Genomic DNA, 17,636 nt, shown 5'->3' on the forward strand with positions numbered 1-17,636 from the left:
AATAAGTTAAGCCTCAACAGTTTTTCAATAATACTATATTAAGAACAAACTCCAGGTATGGTACCAATAAAATAAGAATGGCATAACAAGCCACCAGGCTAAGAAGAGTCTTGTTCAGAAGATTGGGGCAATTGGAAAAAATAGGTCTGAACAATTGAAGTGAAATTATTTACTGCAATTTACTAATGTGCAATTAAGAATCCTGGGTGCACAGAGTGACTGATATGTCTAACCTGAAGCTGAAAGTGAAATATGGTTTCTCAAGTATGGATGTCCAGCAAAAAATACATCTTTTTTCCAAATGAAAACTGGCCTCCTATCTCTTTTTACTGGTAAATGCCACCAAACTGCTTTTGTACTCTGTGCTGCACTTTGAGAAGTGCATATACAGATTTAATCAAGTGTATGATTACTCAAATGTGGTATGCAGTAAAACTGGCTGAACAGAGCCACAGAAGAAATTTATTAAAGAACTGGGCTAACTGCCATTTCCTTTGTTGTTTGGTGGTGTTTAAAAGAAAACTGAGACAGGAGTGAGGTTTTCCTTGAACAAGTCACCTTAAGAAGATTTTTCCTAAGCTCTAAGTCACGAAGTACTGTATTTATATATGTTAAAAATCTAAATAATTTAATACAGTACAATGACCTTCATAGAATACCAGTACTAAAAGTTAAGAGTACGGAATTCAATATGCAGTTAGTTTTTAAAATACACAAGTGTATTTTAGAAGTATTTTACGGAAGTAATCACTAGCTAAAACTTAAGTTACCTCACATTCCATCCACAGTAGTGCACCAAGTAAAGGACTTCTCCACCTTCGACATCAGAATCTTTAATACTAGCTTCATACATTTTTTGATTTTTCCCTCGTCCATACCGCACTTGGACTTTCATGCCTGGTGGATAGCATTCAAACTCTTCTTCCTCATTGTTGTCATTGTTGTCTTCCTCCTCCTCCTCCTCCTCTTCCTCCTCCTCCTCCTCTGCTTCTTCTTCATCTTCATCTTCCTCCTTATTCGTGTCATCTCTTGAAAGGTTTAAAAAATTGTAGAGTTAATAAAAGATACTTCATAAGCTTTTCAGTTCCAAACCACATATACTGATAAATATTGCGGATGCATTAGAGGCTGGAAACAGCAGGCTCCATATATGTGAAATTGCCTCAGTGTTATATTAGTATTATCAACTAAAAAGAATAGAGCAAAGCACACATAGAATATAATGACACTAAGATGCTTTTACAGCAATGGAAGATTAAAAAATGACGGTTTAGAGAAAAAAAATCCATCAACATCTGAGAGAAGTGAAGTTGTACTGTATGGTATAAAAACTGTTTAATGTTCTTAGCTTTTATTATTCAATTCTCAAATCCTTCATCTGGTCCCGTAGCTAAAATACCTATGTTTCCACCTCAAACCCATTCTTCTCAATATAGAGAAAACATTCCTAAGTTTCATTTTTCAAGATAGAAAGTTACCACTTGTAAAACTTGTAAGACTGGCTACCATATAAAGATCTGCGCTCTGTTACATCCATTGCCTCACAATGGCCATGTAAATGAGTCAATTCTCTTTTGAAAGGATTGCCATTAAAGCAAGTTTTGTGCAACAGATCCTAAATAGGAGGATTTAAAAAAAAATATCCAATTTATGACCTTGTTATTCTTTGCTAAAGGTTTTCAAAAATAAAATAGCCAAGCATACACATACACACACACACACACATACATATGTTGAGACCCAAAAATTTCACATGAAGTCTCTGTAATTTCAGGTGTGATTTTAGAAACATAGGGCCAGATTTTCAGAGGTACTGAGCACAGATAAATCCTGTTGATTTAAATCAGTGACACCTATAGGGTGTTCAGCACCTCTGAAAATCTGGTGCTAAGTTTCTAGAGATGGGGGCCCAAAACAAAGGCTATTTGGGCCTTAACCTCTAAACATTCTCTAAGGCACATTCTTACTGGATTTTGGGACTGTTCTTATTCCTCCATATACAACCTATAATAGATCCATGCCACACATGGAGTTTTTAAAAATCATAGGTTCCTATCAGTTAAAACCTGAAAACCAGAACAAATATTCTTGCACAGTTTAAAAACTGTTTATGAAGAGATACAACTATCAGCCTTTGAGTCAACTTCTGTTTTTAATATACAGTACAAATAAGAAAGTCTATATTAATATTGATATGAGTCTATTTTTCCATATGACTGTACAGGCAAAAATATTAATTTAACACAGCCACTTTCTCTCTTGAAAGGGATCAAACAACATTTTACTGTTTTCTACCAAAGGCATTTGGCCAATATCAAATCACAATTATTTAATTAGCTGCCATGTGATTTCTAAATAGTGGGCCAAATTCATCCCTAGCACAACTGCACTGATTTCAATGGACTTGCACTAGGAATAGATATGGCCCATTGCATGCATACATGCATATGCCATCAGAAAAAAATTAAAACTCCCAGAGTGTTTATGTACTATGTTATCAGTTAACCCAAAATATATCTATTAAATTCAATACACACCAAGGATAGAGAGGACTCTACTAAACAGACACTTCCATCCTTAAAAGTCTACAGAGTTTTGTATTAATGAATATCACATTAATTATACAACATACTTCAAATGGTCTATTTTGCTAATATAATTAAAACCACCAAAGTTATTAAACTGAAATATCAATAAACAGCTACTTTACAACTCTTTTCCTCTCCAATCTCTCCCAATATAGTCAAATACTTGACCCAAAAATTAACCAGAAAACTCCCACTAAATTCCCGGAGACCAGGATTTGGCCCATAGGCTGGAGAATTCCTTGACAATCATGACCTAGACCTGTCTGGTATTTAGCTTTCAATAAAGTGCTCTCAAAGTGCTCCAGTGCTGCTGTAATTTACAAATCCTAGCAAATTGCAGCTCATGGTTACTGTAATTTTAAGGACTTACAAGAAAAAAGTTATGGAAACAAAAGTATCAGACAGGGGTTGAGGGTAGAGCCAAGATGTTGCAGAAGCAAGATATGCCTGAGAGTTTTCAGTGCCATGGAGATTTTCTGGCAATTTTAATGAAATAAACTTTATTGGAGCGAAATTTTTCAAAACCTGATGGCAGAATCCTTAATGATTTCTGAAAGAGGAAAATCATGCCTGAAAAGGAGAAACAAGGACTCTTCCAAAGTCTGTCCAATTACGGTGCAGCCGACTGTAAAGCAACCCACAGGCCTGGACTAGTTTGGAGTCTCCTCTTACCACCCACCAGATATGGTGGCTTTCTTGGTGCATCAATGGATTTCATGCGAAAATAGACTCTACAACAGTCTACCAGGACTTCTCTGGAGGGGATATTTGAAACCCTCATTGTAAAGCTGAGCAACTTGGATGGTCAAGTAGGTAAGGTGGAGAGCGGACTGTAACAGGTAGAGGGAAATGCCAGGAAGCATAAGGAAATGTCATCAGAGATGGTTGCAGTTAAGAGTGCAGTGAGAAGTGGCCTCGTTAGATCGCAGGTTGGAGAATCTAGAAAACCAAACAAAAGCCAAGAATATTCATATTTTGGGAATAGCAGAACTGCCAGATTATATCCCTGAATGAACTCTGTAAAAGGAAAAGCATGTTCCAGAAGTTGCAAGGAAAGAGTGGAATCTGTTTTATGAAGGCCATAAACTCCTGTTTCAAGACCTCAAACCCAGGTATGAAGATGAAGAGAAAGGAACTGAATGCTGTGAAGCAGAAGTTCTTAGAGAAAATTGTGGCCAGGGCATTCCAGTGAGCATTGTAGAAATCTCATTTGGCTATATATGCATGCATGTGAATGTCAGATTTCTTGCATTGCTGTTCATTCAAATTCTAATAAAAAAGGAAACAAACAAGACTCTTGGAAGCAATTACAATCTTAAAAATAAAAACAAACAAAAACAAACCAACCAATAGTCATGACAAAGCTGCAGCGATATGAAAGCCCCCTCCCTTGCACAACAGGAGAGATGCATTTATGTTGAAAAGGCAGACAGTGGAGCACTACCATAAATGGAGCATTACCATAACTGTGTTCCAACAACCCAAACAATACCAAACAGCTGGTGAGAAGGACTGGGTTGTAAGTAGCTCACTTATTTAAATTACAGCAACCAGCTAAAGAAACCCTCAAACTCCACAGAGTGGAAGCTTCAGCCCTTAGAAGCAGAAAATCAAAGGCAGGAGGAAGCATTTATAATTCTAAAATATCTGGTAATAATAAAGCAAATATATTAAAATATGTGTAAATACACACACACATACATGAATATCACAAAACTCAAACAATACAGTGAGGGAGTTTAAAACGTTTTAAATATTTTAAAACTACTTAAAATTATAGCCATAATTTACTCTACAGTAGCATTTTTGTCAATACAGAGGCACATAGGCCAAATACAAACATACCCACTGTGCGGGTATATTAACAAATAAATATGAATGCATGAAATAGTATGTGTTATGTACTGTTATGTAGGAAAGTGCTATACCCTGTAATCTTTAGGGCCATTGTGTCTGACAGAAAGAGTGTTACCAATCCTTATTGTAAAAGTTCTTTCCAGCATCTTCAGCCAATAAAAAGTTCATTTGATTAGGGTTGTTGCACAACCCCAGGATGGGGTCAAAACCAAATCTCATCATACATACAGTACCAACAACATGGCAGCATATATAAATAATAATTAACAAATGTAAGAGTAATGTAACCAAGCATTAAGTTAATATAGGGATCTGTGGATTTCTGGGGTGCTGAATCTTCTGTCAACTTAATTTATCCTCGCTTGGTCAAAGTCAGAATAGTCCTTCTGAAGTGGGAAATATTTTTCATTATTTGAACACATCATCTGGCTTGAAAGGATGGGTTTTTTAGTTAAGACTCTGAACTATGACTCAAGGAGATCTGGGTTCAATTCCCAACTCTGCAAAAGATTCCATGTGTGACACTGGGCAAGACATTTAACCTTTTCTGTACCACAGTTCCTATAGTTAAATGAAGATAAGAACACTTCCTGTCTCTCACGTCTGTTTAGAGTGCAAACTCTTTGAGGCATGGACTGTCTCTTATGTGTTTATACAATGTCTAGCACAATGGCTCTTTATAATCTTGGTTGGGGCCTCTAGCTGCTACTATAAAAATAAAATATCTGGGGGAAAAAAAAGGTTTTTGGGGTCTCCATCTGTAATTCTATAAATATGATGAAGCATCAGGGGACTGGATATTAGGTATACTTGAGACAGGCTGTCTAAATATAAATGCTGAACTGTCGACTTATTACTCCTGCATATAATTTTAGTTTGCTGTTTTAAATCTTAATATTTAGATGTTTGTCTCTCAGCTTGCTTCATACAAATGCTTTGGTACGGAATATAGCTTTTGGCCCTTTATTTTGTTTGACCCAGGAAAACAACATGGATTACTACACATTAATATAGCATTCTTTATGTGGGACTCAAATGGAATCATGTTTACTGTAGATTTAATTACAGGAGTAATAATATGGAAAGATTGTCACATGATTAAAAGGCAGGAAAACGAAAATATCAGAACAAGGGAGGAAGAAGAGACAAAAGAGGATCACATTAGCTTTGGCACACACTACTATTTCTAACAAATTATGAAGACAGCAGGGAGCCTTAGGATGATCCTCCACATCTCCCAGAACTGCGAATGAAAATCCTCCAGGGAATTCAACTTCTGTTGACACCCCCTTGGCTTTTTTCACTATACCAATTACCTCCCGACTCTTATGTCTGAATCAGCTGCAATGCTGCCAAAGCTTTTGTCATTGGACCTCACTGCAGCCTCCAAATCCTTAAACAGTCTCCTCTCCAATGCTTTTATTTATTTCAAAAGGTGTATCTAGAGAAGTGACTCTCCATCCTTTTCTTCGTAGACAGAAGAGCCCCTCTCCACCCCCCATGAACCTTCTCGCTGCCAAATCTCTAAATCCCCTACCTCTCTTCCAGCTGTCTGTTCATGTACTCACTAGTAGAATTACACTACTACTACCACCAAAGAGGTTACTTACTTGCAACTGGAGGTTCTTTCAGATGTGTGGTCCCCATTTGTGGGGACCACACATATTCCAAATGTGGGGTGCACATGCGTGCCATGCACTGGAGGCAGAAAGTTCTCTTAGCAGTGTCTGTTGACCTGCATGTGCGTCCCCTCATGCTTGCAGCTGAGGGTATAATAGGCCGTGTGGATCAATGCCTCTCCAGTGACTCTCTTATTGCTGAGTAGTCCAGTCTGCAGCAGAGGGAATAGATGGTGGGTACTGGAATACAAATAGGGACCACAGAACTCGAAGAACCTTGAGTAACAGGTAAGTAGCCTCCTCCTCTTCTTTGAGTGATCGTCCCTACAGGTATTCCAAACGTGGGTGAACAGTGATCAGTGATCACTGTGGAGGTCGGTGTGAGGAAGGGAGAGGAAGTGCAGTCTGTAGTACGGTGCAACCCACAGCCACCCCTTGGGTCATGCCATAGTGAGATATGAACAAGTGTACGGAGCGCCATGTTACTGCATGACTAAAGTCTTGCCACGAGACAGCCACTAGGCAGGCCAATGTGGCTGCTTGCGCTGTGTAGAACACGTTGTAACTCTGTCAGGCGGCAGTCCGTTGGATAGCGTGTAGGATTTGTGCATGCACCTGGAGACCCATTTGTAGATTTGCTGGGAGGAAAGTGATTGGCCCTTGGACCAGTCGGCAATGGTCACAAACAGTTTAGTCGATGCGCAAAAGGAGCGGGTCCTCTGGAGATAAGAATGCTTGTGCATGTCGAGGGAGTGCAGGATCCTGTCTGCATAGGAGGCAGAAAAGAGTGAATGCACTGACTGAAGTGGAACTCCAACACTACCTTTGGAGGGATCTTACGGTGGAGCCATAAGGAAACTTTATCCTTGTGGAATACGGTGCAAGGGGGGTCAGCCATCATGGCCGCCAGTTCGCTGACTCATCTAGATGAGGTAATGGTCACTAAGGATATTACTTTAATGGAGAGATGGGAGAGGGAGCATGTTGCCACTGGCTTGAAGGGTGGCTTTGTGAGGGCGGATAGAATGAGATTAAGGTCCCATGGGGGTGTGAGCCAGAGTACTGGTGGGAAGGTATTGAGGAGACCTTTCCTGAAACGGATGGTGGTGGGGTGCATAAACACAGAGGTACCAGGCCATGAGGTGAAGAGGGCCCAGATTGGGATGCCATACTTGGCCCTGATCTTGTGTGAGAAGATCGGAGATGGAGTTGTGTATAGGTGGGGAGTCTAAGGAGGTCCATGAACCAAAACTGATGGGGCCAGAACAGGACTATAAGTATTACGGTAGCTCAGTCCTAGCAAAACTTGCATAGCACTTGTGGGAGGGGAATGGGGAGAAAAGCATAGTGGAGGTCACCTGTCCAGGGAGAAGAGCTTTGTCTTGCAAGTCCTCCCATATGGTTCTCCTGGAACAATAAAGGGGCAACTTGCAGTTCTCACAAGTGATGAAGAGATCCCAGAATGGGGTGACCCATTTGTGGAAGAGGTATTGGAGTATGGCACTGTGCAATTCCCACTCATGGTTGAGGAAGAGTATCTTGCTGAGGGCATCAGCTAGGGAATTTTGGGTGCCCGGGAGGTACATGGCTTGTAGTGTCACATAGTTAGGGCCCTACCAAATTCACAGTCCATTTTGGTCAATTTCACAGTCTTAGGAATTTAAAAGTTGTAAATTTAATGATTTCAGATATTTAAATCTGAAATTTCACGGTGTTGTAATTGTAGGGGTCTTGGCCCAAAAGGGAGTTGTGGGGGCGGAGGGGTCACAAAGTTATTGTAGGGGGGTTTGCGTACTGTTACCCTTCTGTGCTGCTGCTGGTGGCGGCGCTGCCGTCAGAGCTACCAGAGAGTGACGGTTGCTAACAGGGATCCTAGCTCTGAAGGAAGAGCCGCTGCCAGAAGCAGCACAGAAGTAAGGATGGCATGGTATGGTATTGCCACCCTTACTTCTGCGCTGCTGCATTCAGAGCTGGGCCCTTGGTCAGCAGCTGCCACTCTCTGGCTGCCCAGCTTTGAAGTCAACAACGCAGAAGTAATGGTGGCATGGTATGGGATTGCCACCCTTACTTCTGTGCTGCTGCTGGTGGAGTGCTGCCTTCAGAGCTGGGCGCCCAGCCAACAGCCACTGCTCTCCGGCCACCTAGCTCTGAAGGCAGCGCAGAAGGAAGGGTGGCAATATTGCAACCCCCTAAAATAACTTTGTGACCATCCTGCAACTCCCTTTTGGGTCAGGACCCCCAATTTGAGAAATGCTGGTCTCCCCCATGAAATCTGTATAGTATAGGGTAAAAGCACACAAAAGACCAGATTTCACGGTTTGTGACGCGTTTTTCATGGCTGTGAATTTGGCAGGGCCCTACACATGGTGTTTGATGCACCATTTCCAAAGGTGGATGGGCTTGGAACAGAGGTAGGGAGACTTGGCACTGCCCTGCTTGTTGATGTATACCACCACTACAACGCTGGAGAGTAGTTGAACATGGTGGGACTGAATGAAAGGAAGAAACTCCTGGCATGCAAGATGGACTGCCCTCAGTTCTAGCACATTTATATGCATTCTGGCCTCAATTGTCCGTGGTACTTTTTGCCCCAATTGTGAGTGAATGGGGCAAGATAGCCCCCAAAGATGATATGAGACACTGCAGGTGGCAAAGGGGAATGTTCACAGTTCTCAATCAAACCATCAAAACTGGGACTTTGGTTGTGGGTGGTTTGAGGAGGTGGCCATGGCAAAGGCTGTGGGTCACTGTTGCTGGAACTGGTGTCACTTACATGGGGCTTTCTGTTGCCCCTCGTAATAGGCCAGGTAGGGTGTATACTGGTGGGGAAGGAACTGCTGTTGCAGGTGCCTGCATTGCGGAGCCGGGGTGTAGATCACTAGGGATCATAAAGTGGCGCTGGAGTCCTTCAAAGAGCGAAGGGACTTGTCTAGGGTTACCATCCGTCCGGATTTCCCCGGACATGTCCGGGTTTTTCAGTGTTAAATGGCCGTCCGGGGGGGATTTCTAATCAAGAAGAAATGTCCGGGATTTCCCCTCCTGTGGAGTGCGGCGCGGCTGATTGGACGCCTGGCCTGATTGAAAGCCGCTCCCAGCCACTAGGGCCTCTAGCAGCCAGAGTCCCTCCCCCTCCCCCGCTCCCTCCTCCCCCACAGAGCAGCCGGCAGTGTTAGAGTCCACGTGGAGCCCGCAGCTCTCACTCGGCCGGGTGAGCAGGGCAGGCAGCAGGGGGTGTGTGTAGAGGCTGCAGGGGCGGGGGGCGCAGAGGCTGCAGGGGCAGGGCAGGCAGGGGGCGCAGAGGCTGCAGGGCGAGTGGGGAGCAGGGGGCGCAGAGGCTGCAGGGGCGGGGGGGTGCAGAGGCTGCAGGGCGAGGAGGAGCAGGGCAGGCAGGGGGTGCAGAGGCTGCAGGGCGAGTGGGGAGCAGGGGGCACAGAGGCTGCAGGGGCGGGGGGGTGCAGAGGCTGCAGGGCGAGGAGGAGCAGGGCAGGCAGGGGGTGCAGAGGCTGCAGGGCGAGTGGGGAGCAGGGGGCACAGAGGCTGCAGGGGCGGGGGGGGTGCAGAGGCTGCAGGGCGAGGAGGAGCAGGGCAGGCAGGGGGTGCAGAGGCTGCAGGGCGAGTGGGGGAGCAGGGGGCACAGAGGCTGCAGGGGCAGGGGGGGCGCAGAGGCTGCAGGGGCAGGGCAGGCAGGTGGGCGCAGAGGCTGCAGGGCGAGTGGGGAGCAGGGGGCACAGAGGCTGCAGGGGCAGGGCAGGCAGGGGGGTGCAGAGGCTGCAGGGCGAGTGGGGAGCAGGGGGCGCAGAGGCTGCAGGGGCGGGGGGAAGAGTGGAGAGCAGGGAAGCACTTAGCAACCCCCAACCAAGATCAGAGCGGGAGGGAGCAGGGGGAATGCGGGGTGCTCAGAGGAGGGGGCAGAGTTGGGGCAGGGACTTTGGGGAAGGGGTTGGAATGGGGGCGGAGAAGGGGTGGGGTTGGGGCGGGGCCGGGGCGGAGTTGGGGCAGGGCCGGGGGCGGGACCGGGGCCCCGTGGAGTGTCCTCTTTTTTAAATGTTTGAATATGGTAACCCTAGATTTGTCCATCTTCACATAAAACAAATTGTCTTTGTCAAAGGGGAGGTCCTTGATAGTAGTTTGAACCTCCTGAGAAAAGCTGGATGACTGGAGCCATGAGCACATGACGACTCCAGTTGCAAGGGAGCAAGAGGACGTGTTGGCCACATCAACCGCCACTTGGAGGCCCACCTTGACGACCAGGAACCCTTTGTCCACCAGTGCCTGAAACTGCTGTTGCTGTTCTGGTGGCAGCTCATCCTGGAACTCTACTAGCCACACATAGTTATTAAAATCGTACCTGGTTAGCGGAGCCTGGTAGTTTGCAATCCTAAATTGCAACGCTGCTGAGGAATAAACCTTTCTCCCCAATAGGTCCAATCGCTTAGCCGCCTGGTCTGGAGGGGGTCAACTTTTGTGTGTGCTGGTGCACCTGTTCCTCTGCTGCATGCACAAGAGAGGTGGGTGAGAAAAGAGGAAGTCCACTCCCTTAGCTGGGATACAATACCTCCACTCTGCCTGCTTTGGTGTGGGGGCATATGAGGCAAGGGTATGCCATACTGTCTGTGCTGGTTGGAGAATGGCATCATTGATAGGGACAGCCACCCTAGAAGGTCCCTGAGGCCTGGATGTCCAGAAGCTGGGGTTGCAGGTCCTGAACCTCTTCCAGCTGTATGCCCAGTCCACTGCCACCCTCCGCAACAGGTCCTGATACTGCCTTTGATCATCTGGGGGAGAGAGGAAGGGAGGAATGAGCGCCTCGTCAGGTGAGGAGGAAGCGACCATAGGGACCGGCAGGACTGGCTATACATCTGCCTGTTCCTCTGAGCCTAACAGTGCTGGTGGAGGAGCCTGGGCACAGTTGTAGGAGGCTTGGCAGAGCGGATAGCACTGGTGGTAGGGGTCCCAGGGTGCCTAGTGAAGCCAAGAGGATGGGTCCTGGGCATGCGGTGGGCCCCACGTGTACCGATACCAGACTCTCGTTGCTGGGTCATATGCCGGTGGATGAGGCGGCCTGGGACATGAGTCCGAGCTGCACCAAGCCATTGGGGAGAAGGATGGTTCTGGCTCAGAGAAGTCCTTGGACTCTGAAGATGACTTTGGTAGTCGTGAAACCAACAAAACGGGTGGGGCTCAGTGCAGTGCCAGGAGGGGCCTGTCCGGCAGGAATAGGAGCAGTTCCACTGGAGTGGGGACCTCGCAAGCGAGCGGGAGTCCAGTGGGGAGTGGAGAACCAATTCCTCTGCTGAGAGAAGGGGCTCCCAAGGGCCTGGAGTTTGGGGAGTGCTACTGGAGATGCCAGAAGACCTAGTTAGTATCCACGGGCTGGCTGGCCTAGACGGCTCGAAGGTGGCGGTGAGACGGGCAGTGCACATGCCAGGGATTGGTCTGGGTGAGCGGGTACTGGCTCGACCATCAGTACCGCCAGATCCCATCTCCACTTAGCTTTACCCTCCACCTGGGGAAGCTTGGGTGCTGGTGCAGCAGTGTTGGTGAGCGACATCTCACCCGACCTGGCCTGGCTTAAGGAGGAAACGCTGCGCTTAGAAGCAGCCCATGATGGAAATCTGCTCTTATGCCCATGAGAGTGCTTCTTACTCTCATGCCTGGGCTTCTCTTTGGCCATCGGTACTGCTGGATCCGGGGCATGTGAAATGCTGGGAGGAGCACTCACCGCCGGTGACGAATGCTGTTCTGATGGTCCTGAATCTGAGTGAGCATTCGATCTCATTGCTTACTCCATTAGATGTTTTCGGAGGTGGAGCTCCCAAGCTTCCCAAGTTTGGGGCAGTAAATATTTACAAATCGAGCAATGAGATGCAATGTGAGCCTCGCTGAGGCAGTAAAGACCCCACTAGTGCTCGTCATTCAGGGAGAACAAGCGTGGGCAGGAAACAGTTTTTAAACCCCGGAACGCAGGGCATAGTCCCCAGGGGGTGGGAGAGTGTATCCCAAAAGGGGTGAACTATCACTAACTAATTAACAACTACTATATACGGCTATCTACAAGAAGGAACAACTACATACAAACTGACCAAGTCACTGTCTTAGCGAAAAGACTAAGAGCACGAAGGAACAATGGTTCCAACTCTAGGCACATGGCGGTAAGAGGCAACTGGAGAGGCACTGACAGGCCTATCATACCCTCAGCTGTGAACATGAGGCGCCGCATGACACACATGCAGGTCAGCAGACATTGCTAAGAAAACCTTCCAGCTCCAGAGTCATGGCGTGCATGCTCACCCCCATGTTTGGAATACACATAGGGACCCATCGCTCGAAGAAGAACTACTGTGTGATTGTTTTTTCAGACATTTTTGGACAGATCATTCGAAAGAAAACAAAAAAGACTTTTGCACACTTACACATCAGGAAGTTGGAATAGGCTGTTCAACATGAAGTACTGGACTATAACCTCACAAGACCCGTTATTAAAATTAATGTGGTTAAAGCATCAGCCTAAAATTGTATCCTTCAGCACTTTTAAATTGGGAAAAGGGCCAGCTTGGGGAGAAACTGCTTGAGCTCTACAGCTGACCTAAAATCTACTTCCAGTTTCAAGGAGGAGAGCTAGGAGACTCCTGTAGTAAGAATAACAGGAGTACTTGTGGCACCTTAGAGACTAACAAATTTATTAGAGCATAAGCTTTCGTGGGCTACAACCCACTTCTTCGGATGCATATAGAGTGAACCATATATTGAGGAGATATATATACACACACATACAGAGAGCATGAACAGGTGGGAGTTGTCTTACCAACTCTGAGAGGCCAATTAAGTAAGAGGAAAAAAACTTTTGAAGTGATAATCAAGATGGCTCAGTACAGACAGTTTGATAAGAAGCAAGTGTGAAAATACTTACAAGGGGAGATAGATTCAATGTTTGTAATGGCTCAGCCATTCCCAATCCCTATTTAGCCCTGAGTTGATTGTGTCTAGTTTGCATATCAATTCCAGCTCAGCAGTCTCTCGTTGGAGTCTGTTTTTGAAGTTTTTCTGTTTTAAGATAGCCACCCGCAGGTCTGTCAAAGAATGGCCAGACAGGTTAAAGTGTTCTCCCACTGGTTTTTGAGTATTATGATTCCTGATGTCAGATTTGTGTCCATTAATTCTTTTGCGTAGAGACTGTCCGGTTTGGCCAATGTACATGGCAGAGGGGCATTGCTGGCACATGATGGCATATATCACATTGGTAGATGTGCAGGTGAACGAGCCACAGATGGTATGGCTGATGTGATTAGGCCCTATGATGGTGTCACTTGAATAGATATGTGGACAGAGTTGGCATCGGGCTTTGTTACAAGGATAGGTTCCTGGGTCAGTGTTTTTGTTCAGTGATGTGTGGTTGCTGGTGAGTATTTGCTTAAGGTTGGGGGGTTGTCTGTAAGCGAGGACAGGTCTGTCTCCCAAGATCTGTGAGAGTAAAGGATCATCTTTCAGGATAGGTTGTAGATCTCTGATGATGCGCTGGAGAGGTTTTAGTTGGGGGCTGAAGGTGACAGCTAGTGGTGTTCTGTTATTTTCTTTGTTGGCCCTGTCTTGTAGGAGGTGACTTCTGGGTACTCGTCTGGCTCTGTCAATCTGTTTTTTCACTTCAGCAGGTGGGTATTCTAGTTTTAAGAATGCTTGATAGAGATCTTGTAGGTGCTTGTCTCTATCTGAGGGATTGGAGCAAATGCGGTTATATCTTAGAGCTTGGCTGTAGACAATGGATCGTGTGGTGTGTCCTGGATGGAAGCTGGAGGCATGTAGGTAAGTGTAGCGGTCAGTAGGTTTCCGGTACAGGGTGGTATTTATGTGACCATCGCTTATTAGCACAGTAGTGTCCAGGAAATGGACCGCTTGTGTGGATTGATCTAGGCTGAGGTTGATGGTGGGATGGAAATTATTGAAATCATGGTGGAATTCCTCAAGGGCTTCTTTTCCATGGGTCCAGATGATGAAGATGTCATCAATGTAGCGCAAGTAGAGTAGGGGCGTTAGGGGACGAGAGCTAAGGAAGCGTTCTAAGTCAGCCATAAAAATGTTGGCATACTGTGGGGCCATGCGGGTACCCATAGCAGTGCCGCTGACTTGAAGGTATATATTGTCCCCAAATGTGAAATAGTTGTGGGTGAGGACAAAGTCACAGAGTTCAGCCACCAGGTTAGCTGTGACATTATCGGGGATACTGTTCCTGATAGCTTGTAGTCCATCTGTGTGTGGAATATTGGTGTAGAGGGCTTCTACGTCCATAGTGGCCAGGATGGTGTTTTCTGGAAGATCACCGATGGATTCTAGTTTCCTCAGGAAGTCAGTAGTATCTCGAAGATAGCTAGGAGTGCTGGTAGCGTAGGGTCTGAGGAGAGAGTCCACATAACCAGACAAGCCTGATGTTAGGGTGCCAATGCCTGAGATGATGGGGCGTCCAGGATTTCCAGGTTTATGGATCTTGGGTAGCAAATAGAATGTCCCTGGTCGGGGTTCTAGGCATGTGTCTGTACAGATTTGTTCCTGTGCTTTGTCAGGGAGTTTTTTTAGCAGATGGTGTAGTTTCTTTAGGTAATCCTCAGTGGGATCAGAGGATAATGGCCTGTAGAATGTGGTGTTAGAGAGCTGTCTAGCAGCCTCTTGGTCATATTCCAATTTATTCATGATGACGACAGCACCTCCTTTGTCAGCCTTTTTGATAATGATGTCAGGGTTGTTTCTGAGGCTGTAGATGGCGTTGTGTTCAGCATGGCTGAGGTTATGGGGCAAGTGATGTTGCTTATCCACAATTTCAGCCTTTGCACGTTGACGGAAGCAATCTATGTAGAAATCCAGTCTGTTGTTTCGACCGTCCGGAGGAGTCCATGCAGAATCCTTTTGTTTGTAGTGCTGGTAGGGGGGATTCTGTGGGTTAGTATGCTGTTCAGAGGTATGTTGGAAATATTCTTTGAGTCGGAGACGTCGAAAGTAGGATTCTAGGTCACCGCAGAACTGTATCATGTTCGTGGGTCTGGAGGGACAAAAGGAGAGGCCCCGAGATAGGACAGACTCTTCTGCTGGGCTAAGAGTATAGCTGGAAAGGTTAACAATATTGCTGGGTTAAGGGAACTACTGTTGTGGCTCCTTGTGGCATGTAGCAGTTTAGATAGTTTAGTGTTAGTATTTCACATTTGGGGACAATATATACCTTCAAGTCAGCGGCACTGCTATGGGTACCCGCATGGCCCCACAGTATGCCAACATTTTTATGGCTGACTTAGAACAACGCTTCCTTAGCTCTCGTCCCCTACTCTACTTGCGCTACATTGATGACATCTTCATCATCTGGACCCATGGAAAAGAAGCCCTTGAGGAATTCCACCATGATTTCAATAATTTCCATCCCACCATCAACCTCAGCCTAGATCAATCCACACAAGCGGTCCATTTCCTGCTCTGGGCAATTGTTGAAAAAGACCCAAGGGGTGCTGAGTGCAATGCACCTGCAGGGCCACAACAACCACAAGAGGATATCCTAGAGAGGCATGCCCCGATGACACATACACACAGAAATACAATGCACAGACCAAATGGGTGAGTCCCTATATATGACGCTATACAAATGTACTTGGTATAAATTGATCTTTTTGTGCTTACAATAACAGTGAAAAATTTAAACTGGTGTTCACACCAACTGTGCAAGGAAGACGACGCATTTCCCCCCCTCAAATAATTTACTTTACACAAAATTAAATTTTACTGTATGAGTTAACTTTAATGTATAGTGCTTTATTTGGTTCAAAGCCAACCAATATGACTGTCAGCCAGCCACACTAACCCACACCTTCCTGTGATATTTTAAATCCCTCTCCTACAATTTTACATTCATTCATCACAAAGCCTTCAAAATATACCTCTTCTGACAAATAAAAAACTAGAGACAAGGTGGGTGAGGTAGTATCTTTTACTGGACCAACTACTGTTGGTGAGAGACACAAGTTTTTGAACTTACACAGAGCTCTTCTTCAGGTCCTTCACCCACCCTATCTCTCTAATATCCTGGGACCAACACAGCTACAACAATAGTAAATAAAAAACTATGCTACTTTTCGAAGTACCCACAGAATAAACTGCAAAGGGCAGAAGAAACACACTACATCTGTTAACCTGTTACCTCCTGTATGTGAAACACAGCTTCTGACTTACTTTCTTACATATTCTTGTCATTAAGTGTCTTAAAAAAAATCCCTATCTAATGGTCTCCATTAACATGCCTACAAAATTTGCATTCCTTAAACAAAAGCTTACATATGCACATGCATAGCTGGTAGTAAGGTACACAAATGCAGGTTTTTGTGCATGCAAAGATATGCGTTCACAGTCTTGCTGTCTGGTATTTCACTGCTCACTTTCACATACAGGGCTAAGTTTTCAATGTTATCCTCACTATTAAGTGAGAAAGATCATCTTAAATCACTTAGTGAGGCCCACTCTTATTATTCATAGGTTCACTCAGAGAAGAAAATTGCCATCAGATTTTGATCTCTATTTTATGTACCATGAGTTTTCCCCTAGTTTTTAAAGTAATTTATTTAATTTTTTAAAAGAGCTATTAGTTTATAAGACTTTTTTTAAGTCTGCTAAATAGCATTTTTTTCCATATTGGCACAATCTGCTAGTCTCAATTCCTAGGAAAATTTGTGGTCAAGTGCTAAAAAGTGGAAGTATCAGGATCAGAGGAGTTCAAAACTATACGTTTAGAAAAGAAAATATTTTGGTCAGAAATACTTAACCATATGTTCCATCAACAACCAAAAATTAATTGAGGACCTAGTAGATGTTGGTCAAGCAAGATTCTTTTTCTCTCAAAGAAAGAGTCCAGGAAATTTCAAGCCAGTGAAAGTTAGAATTCCATCTGCAGGTACTAGCAAGCAGAGAATGTTGGGTGTGGGCTAGTCCAGTACTCCCACTCTTAGTGCTCTATGCTAGTAAGCAACAGTCCAAAGGGAGATCCAGCCGATGGCACCCCAAGCCAGGCAGGGGTTGCAGAGACAGCATAGTCAGGCCAGGAAGAGGAGCATGGAGGAATGGAGCATCTTGCATCTCTCAGTTATGATCCTCCAGCACTATAACAAGAGTTACTTTGAAGGGCTCCAAAGAGAATCTTATCTGGCTACCTCCAGGCCAGAGGAACATCAATATAAACAATGAAATGTAAACTAACGAACAGTGAAGTGTAAACTAACCCTAAGGCAATACTCAGGAACACAGGAATTGCCAAACTGTCTCAGCCCAGCAGTCCTTCTAATCCAATATTGTGTCTCTGCGCTTGACTACACTACCACTTAAGTCGATGTAAGTTATGTCGCTCAGGGGTGTGAAAAAACCACCCCACTGAGCGACATAAGTTACATCAACTTAAAGCAGTGTCCACACTGTACTATGTCGGGGGGAGAAGCTCTCCTGTTGGCATAGCGTGTCTTCACCAGATGCGCTACAGTAGCACAGCTGCATCGGTGCGGCTGTGCCAATGTAGGGTGGTAGCGTAGACTAATCCTAAAATAGCAGATACTTC

At 45.3% G+C, this 17,636-nt stretch overlaps 1 protein-coding gene across 1 annotated transcript in view; it reads right to left on the reverse strand.

Moving 5' to 3' along the window:
* Positions 1–17,636, reverse strand: part of ARID4B (AT-rich interaction domain 4B) — a 160,029-nt gene that overhangs the window by 32,551 nt on the left and 109,842 nt on the right. The window contains 1 exon segment of the mRNA XM_065401912.1: positions 771–1,028. Within this exon segment, the coding sequence (XP_065257984.1) occupies positions 771–1,028 (258 nt within the window).

The sequence above is a fragment of the Emys orbicularis genome, chromosome 3 (genome assembly GCF_028017835.1).
Source record: "Emys orbicularis isolate rEmyOrb1 chromosome 3, rEmyOrb1.hap1, whole genome shotgun sequence".
NCBI lineage: Eukaryota > Metazoa > Chordata > Testudines > Emydidae > Emys > Emys orbicularis.